The sequence below is a fragment of the Lagopus muta genome, chromosome 2 (genome assembly GCF_023343835.1).
Source record: "Lagopus muta isolate bLagMut1 chromosome 2, bLagMut1 primary, whole genome shotgun sequence".
Taxonomy (NCBI): Eukaryota; Metazoa; Chordata; class Aves; order Galliformes; family Phasianidae; genus Lagopus; species Lagopus muta.
This window is the reverse complement of record NC_064434.1, coordinates 34,421,928-34,436,323: the sequence shown is the minus strand read 5'-3', so window position 1 is coordinate 34,436,323 and position 14,396 is coordinate 34,421,928. Positions and strand designations below refer to the sequence as shown.

At 42.1% G+C, this 14,396-nt stretch overlaps 1 protein-coding gene across 5 annotated transcripts; it reads right to left on the bottom strand.

Annotated features, from left to right (window-relative positions):
• Positions 1–10: 10 nt before the first annotated feature.
• Positions 11–14,128, bottom strand: CFAP206 (cilia and flagella associated protein 206). 5 transcript variants are annotated; one of them, XR_007375472.1, is made up of 14 exons: positions 13,342–14,128; positions 13,060–13,168; positions 12,351–12,434; positions 11,963–12,053; positions 10,740–10,928; positions 10,337–10,495; positions 9,074–9,282; positions 8,188–8,307; positions 6,032–6,230; positions 5,448–5,585; positions 3,324–3,517; positions 2,260–2,403; positions 1,676–1,870; positions 1,169–1,279 (listed from the first exon to the last, which is right to left on the bottom strand). XR_007375472.1 is itself a non-coding variant. In XM_048937865.1 (13 exons), the coding sequence occupies exons 1-13, from the start codon at positions 13,413–13,415 to the stop codon at positions 1,049–1,051; spliced, it is 1,941 nt and encodes a 646-aa protein (XP_048793822.1). In that variant the 5' UTR covers positions 13,416–14,124; the 3' UTR covers positions 11–1,048. The 5 variants fall into 5 exon arrangements, 4 of the variants coding, with proteins under 4 accessions (XP_048793822.1, XP_048793823.1, XP_048793824.1 ...); XM_048937865.1 differs by lacking the exon at positions 1,676–1,870 and having other exon boundaries at positions 11–1,279; positions 13,342–14,124; XM_048937866.1 differs by lacking the exon at positions 1,676–1,870 and having other exon boundaries at positions 12–1,279; positions 13,337–13,435.
• Between the last annotated feature and the right edge of the window lie 268 nt (positions 14,129–14,396).

The following is a 14,396-nucleotide window of genomic DNA, read 5'->3' as shown; positions in this document are numbered from 1 at the left end:
GTACAGATGTAAAAGGAAATAGAAGGGGGTTTGGATCATCAATTTTATATCAGTGAATGTGTGTAAATACCGCTGAGTTGGTTGAAAGCAAGGACTTGGAAGATAAAATGTTCAAAGCGAATGACAACAAATGGAAACAGGCGGGCATCCAGTGACACAAAGTACGACATGAGGCAATGAAGTACAGCTAAAAACCTTTTCCTGTTGGGTTTTTGTTTCTTTTTAAACACAGCAAAGCAGAGCTTTTTAAAAAAAGATGCCCCAAGTTGCTTTTGTGTCCTGTGTGCCCACCTGCACACCTCACACCTGATGTCAGCCCACGTGAATCACCAAAGACCTCAGAGCATCCCACAGAGCTCCAGCTCCTTGCGTGTGCCTACACTCATGAGGCCTATGCCATGGAAGGACATTCATCAACAGCCCAGGGACATGGGGAGATCCCATCCTGCTGGTTTTACCTCTACTGTGATGCTCTACAGGCAGAGCTGTGACATCCGGATGACTCTCGTGGCATCAGTTTTAGCTAACACCAAGAGCGTTGTGCCTCCATAGGAGCTGCAGGATTGGCTCTGTATCTCCTATCTGTCTAAAATCAAAGCTGTGGCTCTTAAGGACAGCGTTTCAGCAAGTAATCATTGTATTAAAATGTCAAGAAAATCCCAGAACCACAGAACACATTTAAATGTTGGTTTAAGTTAAAGTTTTCTGGCACATTTTGATTCAAAATTGCTTTTTTTTTTTTTTTCTGTGTGTTTCAGGATTCATTTCTGTCACTTAATGCCATCCTACTAGGAGGCCCCAGCAGATAAGTCAGCTCCTGCAATCAAAAGACACAGGACATCCAAGGCCAGGCTGGATGGGGCTGTGAGCAGCCTGGTCTAGAGGGAGGTGTCCCTGCCTATAGCAGAGGGCTGGAAATAGATAATCTTAAAGGTCCCTTCCAACCCAAACCACTCTATGATTCTATGATTCTTCTGTAATTCAATTCAGGTATATGCTGAGATTTTTACATATAATTAATACATTTCCTTAAGTCTCTCATTTTCTCTTAGGCTTTATCTACTGGTCTTGTTAAGTCCACTTTGGCCACTTCAGTAGTAGCAGACGATCCTCCTCGGAGACCTGCCAAAAAAATCTGTGGTCTGGGTACACTGCTTGAGCTGTCACACTTTGTTTGGGTGCTGACATCTTTGGGCAGGTACACCTGGGTGGAGTTCTCCCTTCTCAGATGGCTGAGATCAGTCTGCATGGCGTGAGTTAATTTGCGACGCAGATTGGCCTGAAGAGACAAAAAGAATCAAATGATCAGCACTGTGTGTAGCCTGCACAATTTTAAGTCAGCCTCCTGCTGGTTTTGTGTTTTCTTTGGTAATTGTGCCTCGTGTGATGAGGTTTGGTTGTTGGTATCACAGATTATCAAATAAAAAGGAAAAAAGAATTCTTTCAAGACATTTCTAGCTAGCCCCTTGGCAAGAGGCAAAAGATAATGTTATTTATCTGATGCAGTGGTTGGCAACCCTGTCCACGGCAGGGGGGTTGGAACCAGATGATCTTTAAGGTCCCCTCCAACCTAAGCCATTCTATGATTCCATGGTTTTATGATTACAATGACAATAAGAAAGCCACGTTCAATCATGGCAACTGTTGTAGATACAATGACAAAACCTCTTCTTACCAAGTGCTGAAATTACAAAATCAGCAGTTAGCAAAATGTATGCTCCTTCTTCTATGTCACCAATGGTGTACAGCACTGTAAATCATAGGATGGTATCGCTGAAATACAGCAAATACAGTCTCACGCTGTGGGATTCAGACCCCGACATAAGTAAGGGGTGAGAAAGTTCCCAGAGTCCAGTCCTGATGGTGGAGCCTGAAGTCAAAGACAGCAGAGGCTGGAGAGTGAGTAAGCTGGCCTGGAATTTGGTCTTCTCATCAGGAACCCAAACAGTCTCCAAAACTCCATTAGCTAGATCTCTTGTGACTGTGGAGGAAGTTGAAGCACCTAGGTGTGGAAAATCTACAGCCTAAGCTTATGTCTTCTAAGAAAGAAATATTTTAACACTTCAAGTTTTCTGGCTAGATGCTGATAATAAACCACCCTGAGTACTTTGTCTCTCAGCAGGTCAAACCAATGAGCTACCAAATTGCTTGTAAGCTCTTTGTGCTCAACTATTAGAAAACATAAACGGTTGCTTATGCTAAAGATAAACTGCTGAACACATCTTAACATCTACGCACTGATAGTAACAAAATACAAACCAATTTTACAGCTTTTCTTCTCAGTTCCCACTCGTTCCATTCATAGGATTTCACAATAGTTGGAGGCAAGATATGAGTATCAGTTTGAGTACCACTGTCACTTTTTGTGATTGGTTTCATCGGAAGTTTGTCTGAGCTTCTTATCTGGATGGAAATAAAAAACAATAAGCAAGTCATTAGTGAAAAGAATACAGCTGCTTAAGTAAGATAGCAGAAAGAAACCTGCAAACCTGTACAATGCACGTAGGTAATGATTTTTACATTCAACAATATTTTTGATCCTCTGACCCCGCTAAAAAGAAAAGAAACTGTGTTCAAGAACTGTGTGGATGTGGCACTGAGGGACACAGTCAGTGGGCATGGTGGGGGTGGGCTGACAGTTGGACGAGGTGATCTTAGAAGTCTTTTCCAACCTTCCTGATTCTGTGATTCTCTCCAGAGGTGGGATATAAACCTCACGTTTCTCACCAAGGGTCAGTTCAAGTCTATGTTCTTTGCATTGCTAGGAGTTTCGAATTCATGATGCAACACAGAAAAAGTTTAACTCACCCAACCAAGCCCTTGGGTTTCACATGATACAACTATCACATTCATTTTTATAGATTATAGTCCTTTTCATTGTGTAATATATTCCACAGTTTCCATCCCACATATCACTACATCCTCAACCAACACATACAAATGAACTTCTGAGTGAAAGCTCTACTTAATACGGTATCTGGCATATCTTCAATTGCATTTACTCCCTGTTCCTTTAAGCTGATTTTGCAAAAATGAGGAAAAGAAACATCAGACACAAGATTTTCCTTGGCTAAGGATGAACAGCTCTTTTTACCACTACCATAATCCTTCAGCTCCACATGTTCTCCTGGTAGGAGAAAGCTGAGAACATTAAGGGAAGATGTTTCTTATCTACACCCTGAAGATCTGGAAGAGATGGACCAACTGGCATCATGTGTGATAGGCAGATTATTCTTCTGGGTATCAGCCCTGTTCTTTTTATGTTCTAGAAAGAACAGATAAACCAGCAATCCAACAGTTGTTCAGCAAGAGGCAATGAGTACCCGCATACGAGGAGCAAGGTATCCAAACTGATGGTGAAGGTTGAGCAGCTGAATTAGCTCTGCGTGTTCTTTTGCTTTTTCTACATTCAGTTGAATGAACTTATCTGGATCTTGAGCAAAAATGTATGCAGATTCTTTGGAACTGAAAACATAACATCTGTCCTTGTGCTTCAGAACGCCAATAGCAGGATTTCCTAAGGAAAAACAAAACCAAAACACTATGATATGCAATCCAAAAGGTATTTTGGATCAAGGTCATACATTTTCCTCAAGTCAGCTTCACTTTTCTTTTTTTTCTGAAATCAGAATAAATCTCTGGAAAAAGTTTTTTTTTAAATAGAGAAAAGTAAATTTCTTTAGGTCATCACAACTGCTTTTGATTACTTTCCAACCACTGTGCTTTAGTCTAGACTAGACTCTGTGTCTGTGAGAAAAACAATGGATGAAACACATATGGGAAAGGTGTAAAAAACACTGCCCATACCCAGAAATGTTTCCTCTAGAATCTTCAGATCAGCAGTCCCTTTATACCAAGGGGCCTAAGACTGAAATTAAGCGAAGAAACAGAATAAGCAGCCAAGAAGCTGGACAATAAAGAAAGGAAATTAAATGTCAATCACAGCCAAATAACTTATCAAAGAAAATACAAATTGAGCTCAACTGCAGTGAATGGCTCTGCTTTGGCTGTCTTTGTCTAGGAAAGGCCTAGAATCACCTCAGGCTGTGCTCTGAAGATATTAAATGGCACTACTCAATGCCAATCAAAAAAGCATGAATAACCTCAGGAATTATTCGGATACAGAAGGGGAGAAAAAAACAATAGAAGCCTACATTTCCTATACTACATTTTGTTCCAATTCATTAAAAAATATAAATTAAGTGAAGTGGGTTGGAAGTGATCCAAGGTTTGGATCTTAACTCTTCCACAAAGGAAGAGTCAAAGAAAGAGGCCTCCTCAGCACTGAGAACAAGCAACTGATGAGAAATAACATGATACAAGATTATCATACCTGTAGAACATTACATGTAAAATCACTACTTGCTAATTTTTCTAATAGGAAAACAACCTTTGATGAAATTACCAAGCTGGAGCTTAAAACCTTCTCTAAAAGAGGTACTTTTCATACTACAGGTAATTACAATTGTAGCACATAATGACAATAAGAATATCTCATGGCAAACTGTAAATGGATTCAAAAAGCAATTAGATAAATGAAAAGTCTCTCTTGAGGATTATTTAACAGAAAGGTGTGGACACAACATTCATCTGAAGAAATCCCATAACCTCTGACTGCTGAAACGGGGAAGAATATAATGCAAGAAGGGCTGTTTCTACTTAATTACTCATGGTCTTCAAGTGCCCATGAATTGCCACATCCAGCAATCACAAGGCTGGAGAGACCTTCAGTCCAACCCAGGACAGCTGTTCACATGCAGCACTAAGTGTTTAAATATATTCACACCACCATTAAATTATGTATTTGTTTATACTGACAAGAAATTGCCGTATTTTCCTCCCAGTCTCCTGTAGGTTTAAAATAGTCCATGGATAGGTTCTATAAAACACAAGGAGACAGAAAACATGAACTGGTGGAGTAGCTGAAACGAGACTCGCTTTCAAGACAAGTGACCTCAGCCCAGACCAAATACAATCCAACCATTGGCTGACCACTAAGTGCGATTTTGTATTACTGTCACAGAAGACTTTTGGTACTTTGCATCTACTGTTTGAATAAATATCCACTGTTCAAGGCATGGATGTGTGTGTTTGCAACAAAGAGAAACAGCATCCTCTATCTGACAGTTTTCCATTCAGCTGCAATGCAGGTTATATACAAGCACAGATAGCAAAGAGGAAACATTCATCCATCTCATCTTGGCTTTGCTTCTGCTTGCTTGTGCCTACCAACCCTTGAAGCCTTCCTACCTTCTATTTTGGGCATTTTATCTGGATATTTCTTAAAGAATATTTCTTTAACGGGGGAAATCATCCAGGAGTGAAAATTACAAAAAATGCGGAACTCCATCTTTGACAGAAGAGGACACTTCCAGAATATGTCTTCCCATTTTCCTTAGTACTTGTGCACATATCAATTAAGGAGAACATCTAACTGCAATGCATACCTGGAAGGGTGAGGCCTTTTGCACCAATTGCGTGTGCACAGAAGCCGTGGTACTGGATGAACAATTCATCAAAATTAGAGGTAGTCTCTGGAAAAAGCCATTCCTGGTTCTTGAAATCAGAAACATTCACTCTTGTCCCTATGGTTTAACAAGGGAAGGATTTCAGTAACAAGACATCTGATGTTTAAAATACAAACAAAACTACAGGCTGAGCTGATTACTATTGTCTTCACAGTGGGATCTGCAGTGCCACGATCCCCAAATCCCCAAATTTAAGACCTACCTCAGAAGAGATCCTAAGGAATCAGCCCCGAAGGACTGAAAAATCAGTACTGGGGGGTCCTGCTTCAAAAGCATTAGTTTTATTTGGAAACAGAACTGCAAAAGGATGGTAATATCAAGTACTCCTATTTCGTTTACACCCACTCACAAACAGTGCATATCCTTGAATATAACTTGGTTTATTAGGGGTATCAGCTTTACAAAAAATGATTTTGGCAAAAAACAAACAAACAAAACAAACCACCACCACCTCAATAATCTTGAGAAACTAAGGAAATCAAAGCAGTAATAACTTTCAGTACCCATGGTTTCTCTTATCCTCTCCTCATCAGTTTTCACAGTCACCCCTTCCAGAAGAGATGTTAGCAGTTCCTCAGGAAAAAGCTGTGACTGGGTTTCCAAGAACTGCTGCAGAGAGTTAGTCATATTTGTGAGGAAGCTTAGCAGAAGTATCTCATCCTGAAACCTGGACCATAGGTTGAAAGCTGCAACAAAAAGAGGCTAGGGAAGGAAAAAAAAAAAAAAAAAAAGAAAATGATCTGAAATCCAGAATCATTTTGTATCTGCAACCTGTGTGCAACAATCCATGATATGAACAAAGCTGACCTGATCTACAAGGCTGTCAGCACTCAGAAACTCTGGGGGAAGCCCAGGGCTTTGAAAATGGAACTGCCACCTCAGTGTCCAAGCACCTAATATGTGTGGCCACAGGCCAGAATGGTACTTTTCTAGGGGTTGGCAATCCTGCACATAGCAGGGGGGTTGAAACTAGATGATCGTTATGGTCCTTTTCAACCCAGGCCATTCTATGATTCTACGATTCACTCCGAAGTCTTTTCCAAACAGATTACTCCAAAGCCATACCTGGAACTGAGAGCTTCACTGACACTGCAGATTTGTAACTGGAAATGAATTATACAGGAAGAACCAGGTGAACCACACCGACTAAACTACCAAATGAAATAACCTCCCAGCTCCTATCTTCAAAGGACCTGTCTTTGTCATTCTGCTTCCAGAGTGACTTAGTGCCACAGTGGCCAAGCTATGGTGTGTATCAGACAAATGGTGTGCAAGCCTCTTCAGATGGGTACAGCGTTCCAAACAGCAGCAACTCTCACATCCTTGTGTACTCTCATATAGAAGAAGCCTTTCAGCTTGGAGTATAAATAGTTACTTTAATCATGTGTTTGGTAACATCTAAACATGCAGTGTTTATGAGAAAATTTTCAGCTAATCCTAGCTGGATGCTAACACCATGTGTTTCATGCATGTTACCAGCATTATTACATGAACGGTCAAAAGAGTTGGGTCTGGAATCTGTCAGCATCACAGCATGGTGAGAATGTTAAGGTTGCAAAACTGGAAGAAATGAAAGGAAAGGAAGCAAGGATCAAAACCATTCTTTCTGTAACAAACTATATGTAATAAAAGGAATACTAATAAAATCTACTGTCTTCTGAAATAAAGGCTTACTACAAATATAGTCCTTATTCTGTAATTTTAAATGGCAGAACATCCTGCTTCTCCACATTCCCTCAGGATTCAGCTTCTCAGCAACTAGCCAAAGGCAACAGAATCTGTTTTTTAACAAGGCAATCTCCATCTGCAAACATCTGAAATCAAATCACATTACATATTCTGCCCTCAGCAGAGGAGAAGAAACGACTAACCAACTTGAAGAGAAGAAATCTAGGAAGCAGCCAGGAGGAGACAGCTTCTGAGGAGAAGGGCAGTGTGTATTCAGAAAGGTTAAACTCAGGTCGGTGAACTGAATCTTCACAGAGTTCTTCTGTCACCAGGGAAGGGACATGATTTTCCAGAAGTTACAGAGCCTAAACTGGGCTTCCTCCTCTCACCCACCCCTGAGGAAAGACTACCCATCTCTTCCCTCTCTCTTTGCCACTGTGTTCAAGTGTGTACCGAGCACTTAAGCTTTGTGAAGGTTCAGGAGAAAAACTGATTTGAGCAACTCGATGAGCAGTGTGAATGTTCTCCAAATGAGAACGTCTGGCTTGTAAAATCACAAGCACACATGCAGTGCCAGATCACGCTCTTTCCACAAGCTTTCTGCTCAGAGTAGGCACATGTAGGTGTGCATGGTATTCCTCCTTCCCCCCTCCACATTAGACTTTATTTTGCTTTCTAATTACTTATTCTGAAGGATGAAACATTGAAACATCACAGGAAAACATTGCTGTAATGCTAAAAATACTGACAAACGACTCAAGACACAGTAAAATAGTATTTCATTCCTTCCCCCCATTTTGTACCTTGCTCTCCTTTTACCTTGAGATCAAGTCCCATAGTTTAGCTGCCTGCCCAAAAACCACACAGAGTGCTGTTTTCGGCTGCAGCTTTTTTCTTAAACTAGGCAAAACCACTCCTGCAAAGTATTTTGCAATGGTTTCATGATTTTTTAATAATTAAAGTCAAATAGGTTTTCCTTTCAAATACTTACAAAAGCTTCTTTGGTATCTACAGAGACCTTATTCTGGATGGTGCTTTTAAACTGCTCCATTGTTGCTGTAAACTCCACATTCAACTTTTCAATTTCTTGACCACTTGTAATTGTGTCAGACTGGAAGAAGAATGTGCTTCAGGTAAGAAGTATGATAGTAAAAGAAAATAAGTGTTTAGTAACAAGAAAAATTATTAAAAGAAATATTTTCTTAAGCTTTATGACATTAAAGATAGGCTAATGGAAAAAAAACACAACAGTTTTCAGAAGGCAAATGAAACTATCTTCATAAGTGTAACAAGTTTCAGGAATTTAAATTGTGTTCTTAAGACTTTGGATGACCCCACAAGTGTTGGGGATGTCTACAGCCTAAAACTGAGATGATGTATAATTTTTCTTTCATCTTTCTTTTGGGTGATAGCTTTTAGTAGAAGAAAATCTTCTTGACCCACATCTTCTTCAGTTAATTTCAGGTCATCTGGCTTTTCTTACGAGGTGTCTGATGGCAGAATCCCACTTTCTCCAGTCATCTGTGCAGTGTCTGAGCAGACTGAGTCTCAGAATGCAAACGTGGCAGATGTCCTACATTTGCAGTCCTTTGGTGATAAAAAGACACATCCTTCCCAGGAAAGGAAACCTCCAGAACTGAAGTGGAATCACAGTCACACTGCAACAAACAATTAATGCACGTTGCCTTTTACCCAGCATGTTTGGTACTGAGCTCAGCATGACAGATTATGTAGGTTCTCATATGCTGAGAAACATCTGATTTTGATTATTTCTGATTTCTTTCATGTTGATTTTTTTCCAGCCCTGTACAAGAAGGTAACCTGGATACCTTCTACTGCAATAAAACCCTACGGGATACAACAAGGTGGTAACTCACCAGAAGGATGCAAAGGAAGGCCTCATACTGCCTCACATTGAACAGTGCTTCTTTCAGTTTTAAAGAACTAAGCTGCCTGTATCTGTTCTGGTCTTCATGCATGGATTCCAACAGAGCAGTGTAACGGTGGGCTAGCACATGGCAAGCATTAAGATGGTCTTCAATAGATTGTGTGGCTGCTGGGACGGCTTCTTTCAGAATGGCTGGCACTGTTTATACAGAAGAAATACAAGATACATACATATAAAGTGCTTGAAAATACGAGCAAATGGTTACAGTGCAATATTAGAGCCAAGCAGTATTCCATTTAAATATTGAACTCTAGCCTTACATTCCCAAATGTCTGTGTACAGATTCAACCACTGTATCTTACAGTAAAGTCAGAATTACAGCTGTGGAAATACAAAGGTGGAGGACAGTGCAGAGTCTTGCTTTGCAGTAGATGCACTTCAGTAGTGCACAATGAAAGCTGCACTGAAGGTGACAGCTTTCCTCATTTGTAAAATGCCAATACAAAGGTAACTCTTGCCCTGTTCCAAAGACACGTTTTCAAAAATTCCAAGACACCTACTGATGTTCTGTACACATGAAACAAGTAGGAAGTTTCCAAATGCAAAAGAGAACACGTGAAGAACATGTTAAGAAGCTGAAGAAGTAACTCTAAATTGTCAGAATTCAGATATTGCCCAAGCAACTTTTCTTTAAGTGTAATTCTCATTACTCTCACTCGACAGAAAATTTTAATTGGGTCAACAGTGCCCTTTCAAGATCTTAATTAACTGCTTTTTAAGGCAAAAGTTACACATTTAATTCACTTAATGGCAAGAGATCTAAGAGCAAGTTTTTCTGAAGTAAATTAGTGCACAAGGTTAATATGTGTAATCCTTGAGGCATTGCTTGCCCAGAGATGTGATGGATGCCCCAGCCCTGGAGACTTTCAAGGTCAGGCTGGAGTAGGCTCTGGGCAACCTGGTTTAGCTATGCATGTCCCTGTTCACTGCAGAGGAGATGACCTTTAAAGGTCCCTTCCAACTCTAAAGATTCTATGATTCTATGATTCTAAATCACACAGGGTTCTCTCTTAACAGCACAGTAGTAGCCTGCATGGAAACCTATAATCAAATACTAAATTTGTTCTTTTCCTTCAGCTCTACAGATCCTGGCTCAAAGCTGTTTATCTAGTGAGGCAGGGTATAACTGATGAAGGCACTCTGGTGAAGAAGGTCAGGAATTGACAACCCAAATGCATTCTTGCATACTTACAGTCATCGATGCCTTTTCCTCCTTTCCCACATTCCTTGTTGTACAACCGAATTCCTGTGACTAGCATGGTAAGATTTTTTAGCTCTTGCTCTTTATCCTTCTTACTGAGTGATAGGAAGGAAACCAGAGCTGTCTGGGGGAACACACTCTGCAATGCAGCTGGAAAGTGAGAGAATAGGGAAAAAAGCGATTAAACATGCAAAAATATTCTCTCCTGACCAACAGCTACAGGAAGCAGAAATTCACGGCAAATGTAGACATCAAAGCTGAGCAGTGACAGTTTGGGCAATGTGCAGTCATGACAATTTAGCACATCTTTTTCTAAAGATCAACAAAAAGGTGATATTTAATTCTTCAACAAGAGAAATCCAAAGTCCAATTTCACAAGAGACTGATTACGGACCTGTCACCTCCCTGACAACCTCAATGTCTGTCGCGGATCCCAGGCCAGAGCTCAGCAGCACGTAGTTAACAATCCTTTGATACACATTCTTCATTTCCTCTTGCATGCGGGGACGACTATCTGTGATGTCTCTGAGCAGAGGAGCCAACCTGCCCTCCAGAACATGGCGATGCTCTCTGAGTAATTCAGCTGAAAAAAGAAGGACAGTTAGAAAGTACCACCTGTATTCTTTGGAATTTGACTTATGCAGACAGGGCAATTCATAACCATGGACAATTTAAGGTTTCTGACTCAGTGATACGTGAAAGACATGTACAAGGTATCATGCACTTCTATTTAACTGAAGTTAAATATTAGCAAAACTAGCAAGATTAGCATCAGGAGAGGCCAGATGGTTCAGGGTAACTTAAAGCAGCAACTCTGCCTTACCAGACTCCATGAGTGCAGTAGGACACCTAACACACACACACATTTCATACACACCTGAAGTTACATGACAAAATCTGAACATTACACAGGATCTCACAAGTCTTTTACTGGACTTACTGAGCTTACTGCATCTAGAAGACTTTGGAACAGCTTCCTAGTTTTGCTTGTTTTTGTTTTTATTACATGCTAAGAAAATACTTCCATGACAGTTCCCATCTTCTGGAAATATTTACTTCTTGTCTACTCTTGTTTTATTTTCTGTGTCCCAGCCGACCCTCCCTGTCCCACTGAGGTAAGAAATTCATTACAGCAGAGACATTCTCTCCATCTCACTTTCCTTCCAGTTCCACACTCCCTTGCTAAGACCATATAAAGTTGCCGCTGATGAGACCAAAGCAGACTTGGTTAAAACCACAGTTGTTGAAGTTTGCTCTCAATTATGGATATTGATAGGCCATCAGTTTCCCTTTCAGGCACACCAATGAATCTCCATGTAGTGGTTCTCTATCAGATACACAGGAGCAGCCTGAGCTTTGCTGGCTGAAACACTCACTCGTATATAATACATTTCTCCAGGGCTTGTTATTTTACTTTAGCACCAGCATTCATTTAAGAAGGAATCATGATTAGCCCTGCACATAGCAGGGGGGTTGAAACTCGATGATCATTGTGGTCCTTTTCAACCCAGGCCATTCTATGATTCTATGATCTATGATTCTATAGGGAGAGGTGAAAGTTTAAAGTCAGACCGAACCGCTTCTATTAAAAATTAAATATTACTATATTGAAATTACCTCTGTTTGCATAGTTCAAATCAAAGTAAACTTGCATCTTCATTGTGCTCAGGGATGGGTTTGTTGTGTCAATCAGCCTTGAAACACAGAGCTAAGGAGAGAAACACGGAGGTGAGTTCTTTTGAATTAGCTGGGAAACTTCTCAACTGCTCACAATTGCGAGACAGGTTTTGAAACGTTGCAGAGCAGTTGCCTCCATTCCCTAGACACACAACAAATTCTACTCATTAACCTAAGTGAACACATAATCTTCAGCTACAGAGTTATGGTAGAAACTGTCGTTAGACTTCTGAAAATGTTTGTATCAAAATAAAATGATGTTATAATTACCACATATAAGGATACAGTCTCAGCAAAGCACTGACACTCAACATCCTGTCGGAATTACCTGGATAAGATTTTGCACGTCCTTTTTTGTAAGGATTTGATCCACATCAAAGTCATTTCTTGGATCTAGAACAACAGCTTTCACCTAGAAATGGCCAAAAGCAAGCTTTTAATTTATATCACAGCTTCTACTCCATGCAAATAACCTCTTAAGTTGTGAAAAATCTCCTCTGCAGTCAATGTTTCTTTATCTTTGAGGGGAAATAATTAAAACTGAGTCTTTTGACATTTATTTTGGTCCTCCTTGTGATTTATCAATGGTTCATGTTCCTGTCATTGCTATTCTTTGCCACAAGCCAGACTTGGCAAGGCCTTTTCAGGGCCTCGTGTTCACACGCAGAGTTTCAAAGGGATGAAAATGCTTTTTCACATTTCTAAGGCCCTGTACTGAGAGTTACCCTCCGTCCCTTTAGGACTCCTGGGCAGACCAAAACAGAGCCATTCCCAGCTCGGGTCACTCCTGGGCTGCAGCCATTCCAGCTTCAGCACCCTGACATGAAGTAGATGGTTTCAGCTGGAAAGAACCTTTAAGATCACGTAGTTTCACGCCCCTGCTATAGGCAGGGACACCTCCCTCCAGACAGGTTGCTCACAGCCCCTGATTTCTGTCCGTGCTTCGCGTTGGTGACAGGAGGGGAACTCTTTGCCTCAGGTAAAACTGGAGATGGCGCACCACGGTAGCCCTGCCAGCAGCTGGGAATCGCTCTTACCATGAAAGCCACCGCTGTTTCGGAGACGGGGTGCCCGTGGGCGGCACACTGCTGCCCCGCCTGGCGGATGATGTGCCTTATGACCCCTTCGGACGGATCCCACGACATTCTGGTCATAGGCACCCCGACGGCCCGAGGAAGAAAATGAAAGCCGGTTAGAAGACAGTCACCGGGCTTTTGCTCCATACACTCCCCCTCCGGCGGCTGACCCTAACCCACCCGCCTCCTCGAGCCGTTCTCGGGGTCGCGTCCCATTCCCCGCTTCCCCCGAGCTCACCTCACCTCGGCCGGCGCGACCCAGCGGCGGCAAGCGGCGAGCGCGGGCTGGAGGCGGGCGCGGCTCCTCCCGTTGCCATGGCGACCGAACCGCTCGGGGGCGGCGCGCGCGCAAGGGGAGCGCGCGTGCGCGTTTGCAGCTGCAACAACACGCGGCGGTGCGCGTGTGCTGCTGTAGCTCGGCGTCTACAAGTGCGTGCTACCCGCGGGTCTGGGGGTTCACTCTGGTAGCATATCGAATGGGGTTTCTTAGTGTGTCGTCTGCATTCCTGTTTCAGAAACCCAGCCCCTTGGATTTAGTCTGAGGTTGTTCCAAAAGTAAATGCTAAACAGCACACGTCCCTCAGGGGCTGGCGCTCAGCAGCCTCAGTCTGCCCTAGGGCCTGGTGGCCGGAGTGCATTTGGGATGCTCCTGGAGCACTCTTTCTTCTTTAATTTCACTTGGAAGGAAGGAAGAAGAAGGCAATTACACATTTGCTGAGTAAAAACGTGGTCTCGGGAGGCTCACTTTTGTTTGATCACAAAAATTCAGTTACCTTGTTAGTGACCCACCTGAGGTCCCAAGGCTGCATGCTCAAAATAGCTGGATTTCTGCTCTCAAATTAGTGTTAAAGTTAAGTTTTGATCAGCATTTCTGAAAATGGAGGCCTGGTTTATCCAGTGTTCTTGCAACTAGAATCAATGGCCCTCGTTTTCTCCTCAAAAATCACCGCACAGATTTGAGTCACAGAATCAGTAAGGTTAGAAAAGACGGCTAAGGTCAGCTAGTCCAACTGCTGACCCACCCCACCGTGCCACTAACCGTGTCCCTCAGTGCCACATCCACATGGTTCTTGGACACCTCCAGGGACAGTCATCCCCACACCAATGCAGCGCCACTCTGAGAAGCTTTCTGAGAAGCATCTCGCAGCCTGCTGCATACTGAAGGTGGAGACACTCTTCCCTCTAGTGGTGTGCCTGAGATATTTGCACACCCAGAGAAGAGATCGTTGGTTTTGTGCTGCAGGGGTTTTAAACGTTATTTTGAAGAGTCATTAAAAGCAGCACCATCACTTTCAAAT

Excerpts from the sequence above, each read along its gene's own strand:
- CFAP206 (XM_048937865.1), bottom strand. The coding sequence starts at position 13,415 with ATGGCAACGGGAGGAGCCGCGCCCGCCTCCAGCCCGCGCTCGCCGCTT. Across the intron at positions 9,283-10,336 it reads AGGAAAAGGCATCGATGACT|TGCCAGCCATTCTGAAAGAA; the intron begins GTAAGTATGCAA and ends CTGTATAAACAG. Across the intron at positions 5,586-6,031 it reads GAGGATAAGAGAAACCATGG|GGACAAGAGTGAATGTTTCT; the intron begins GTACTGAAAGTT and ends GTTAAACCATAG.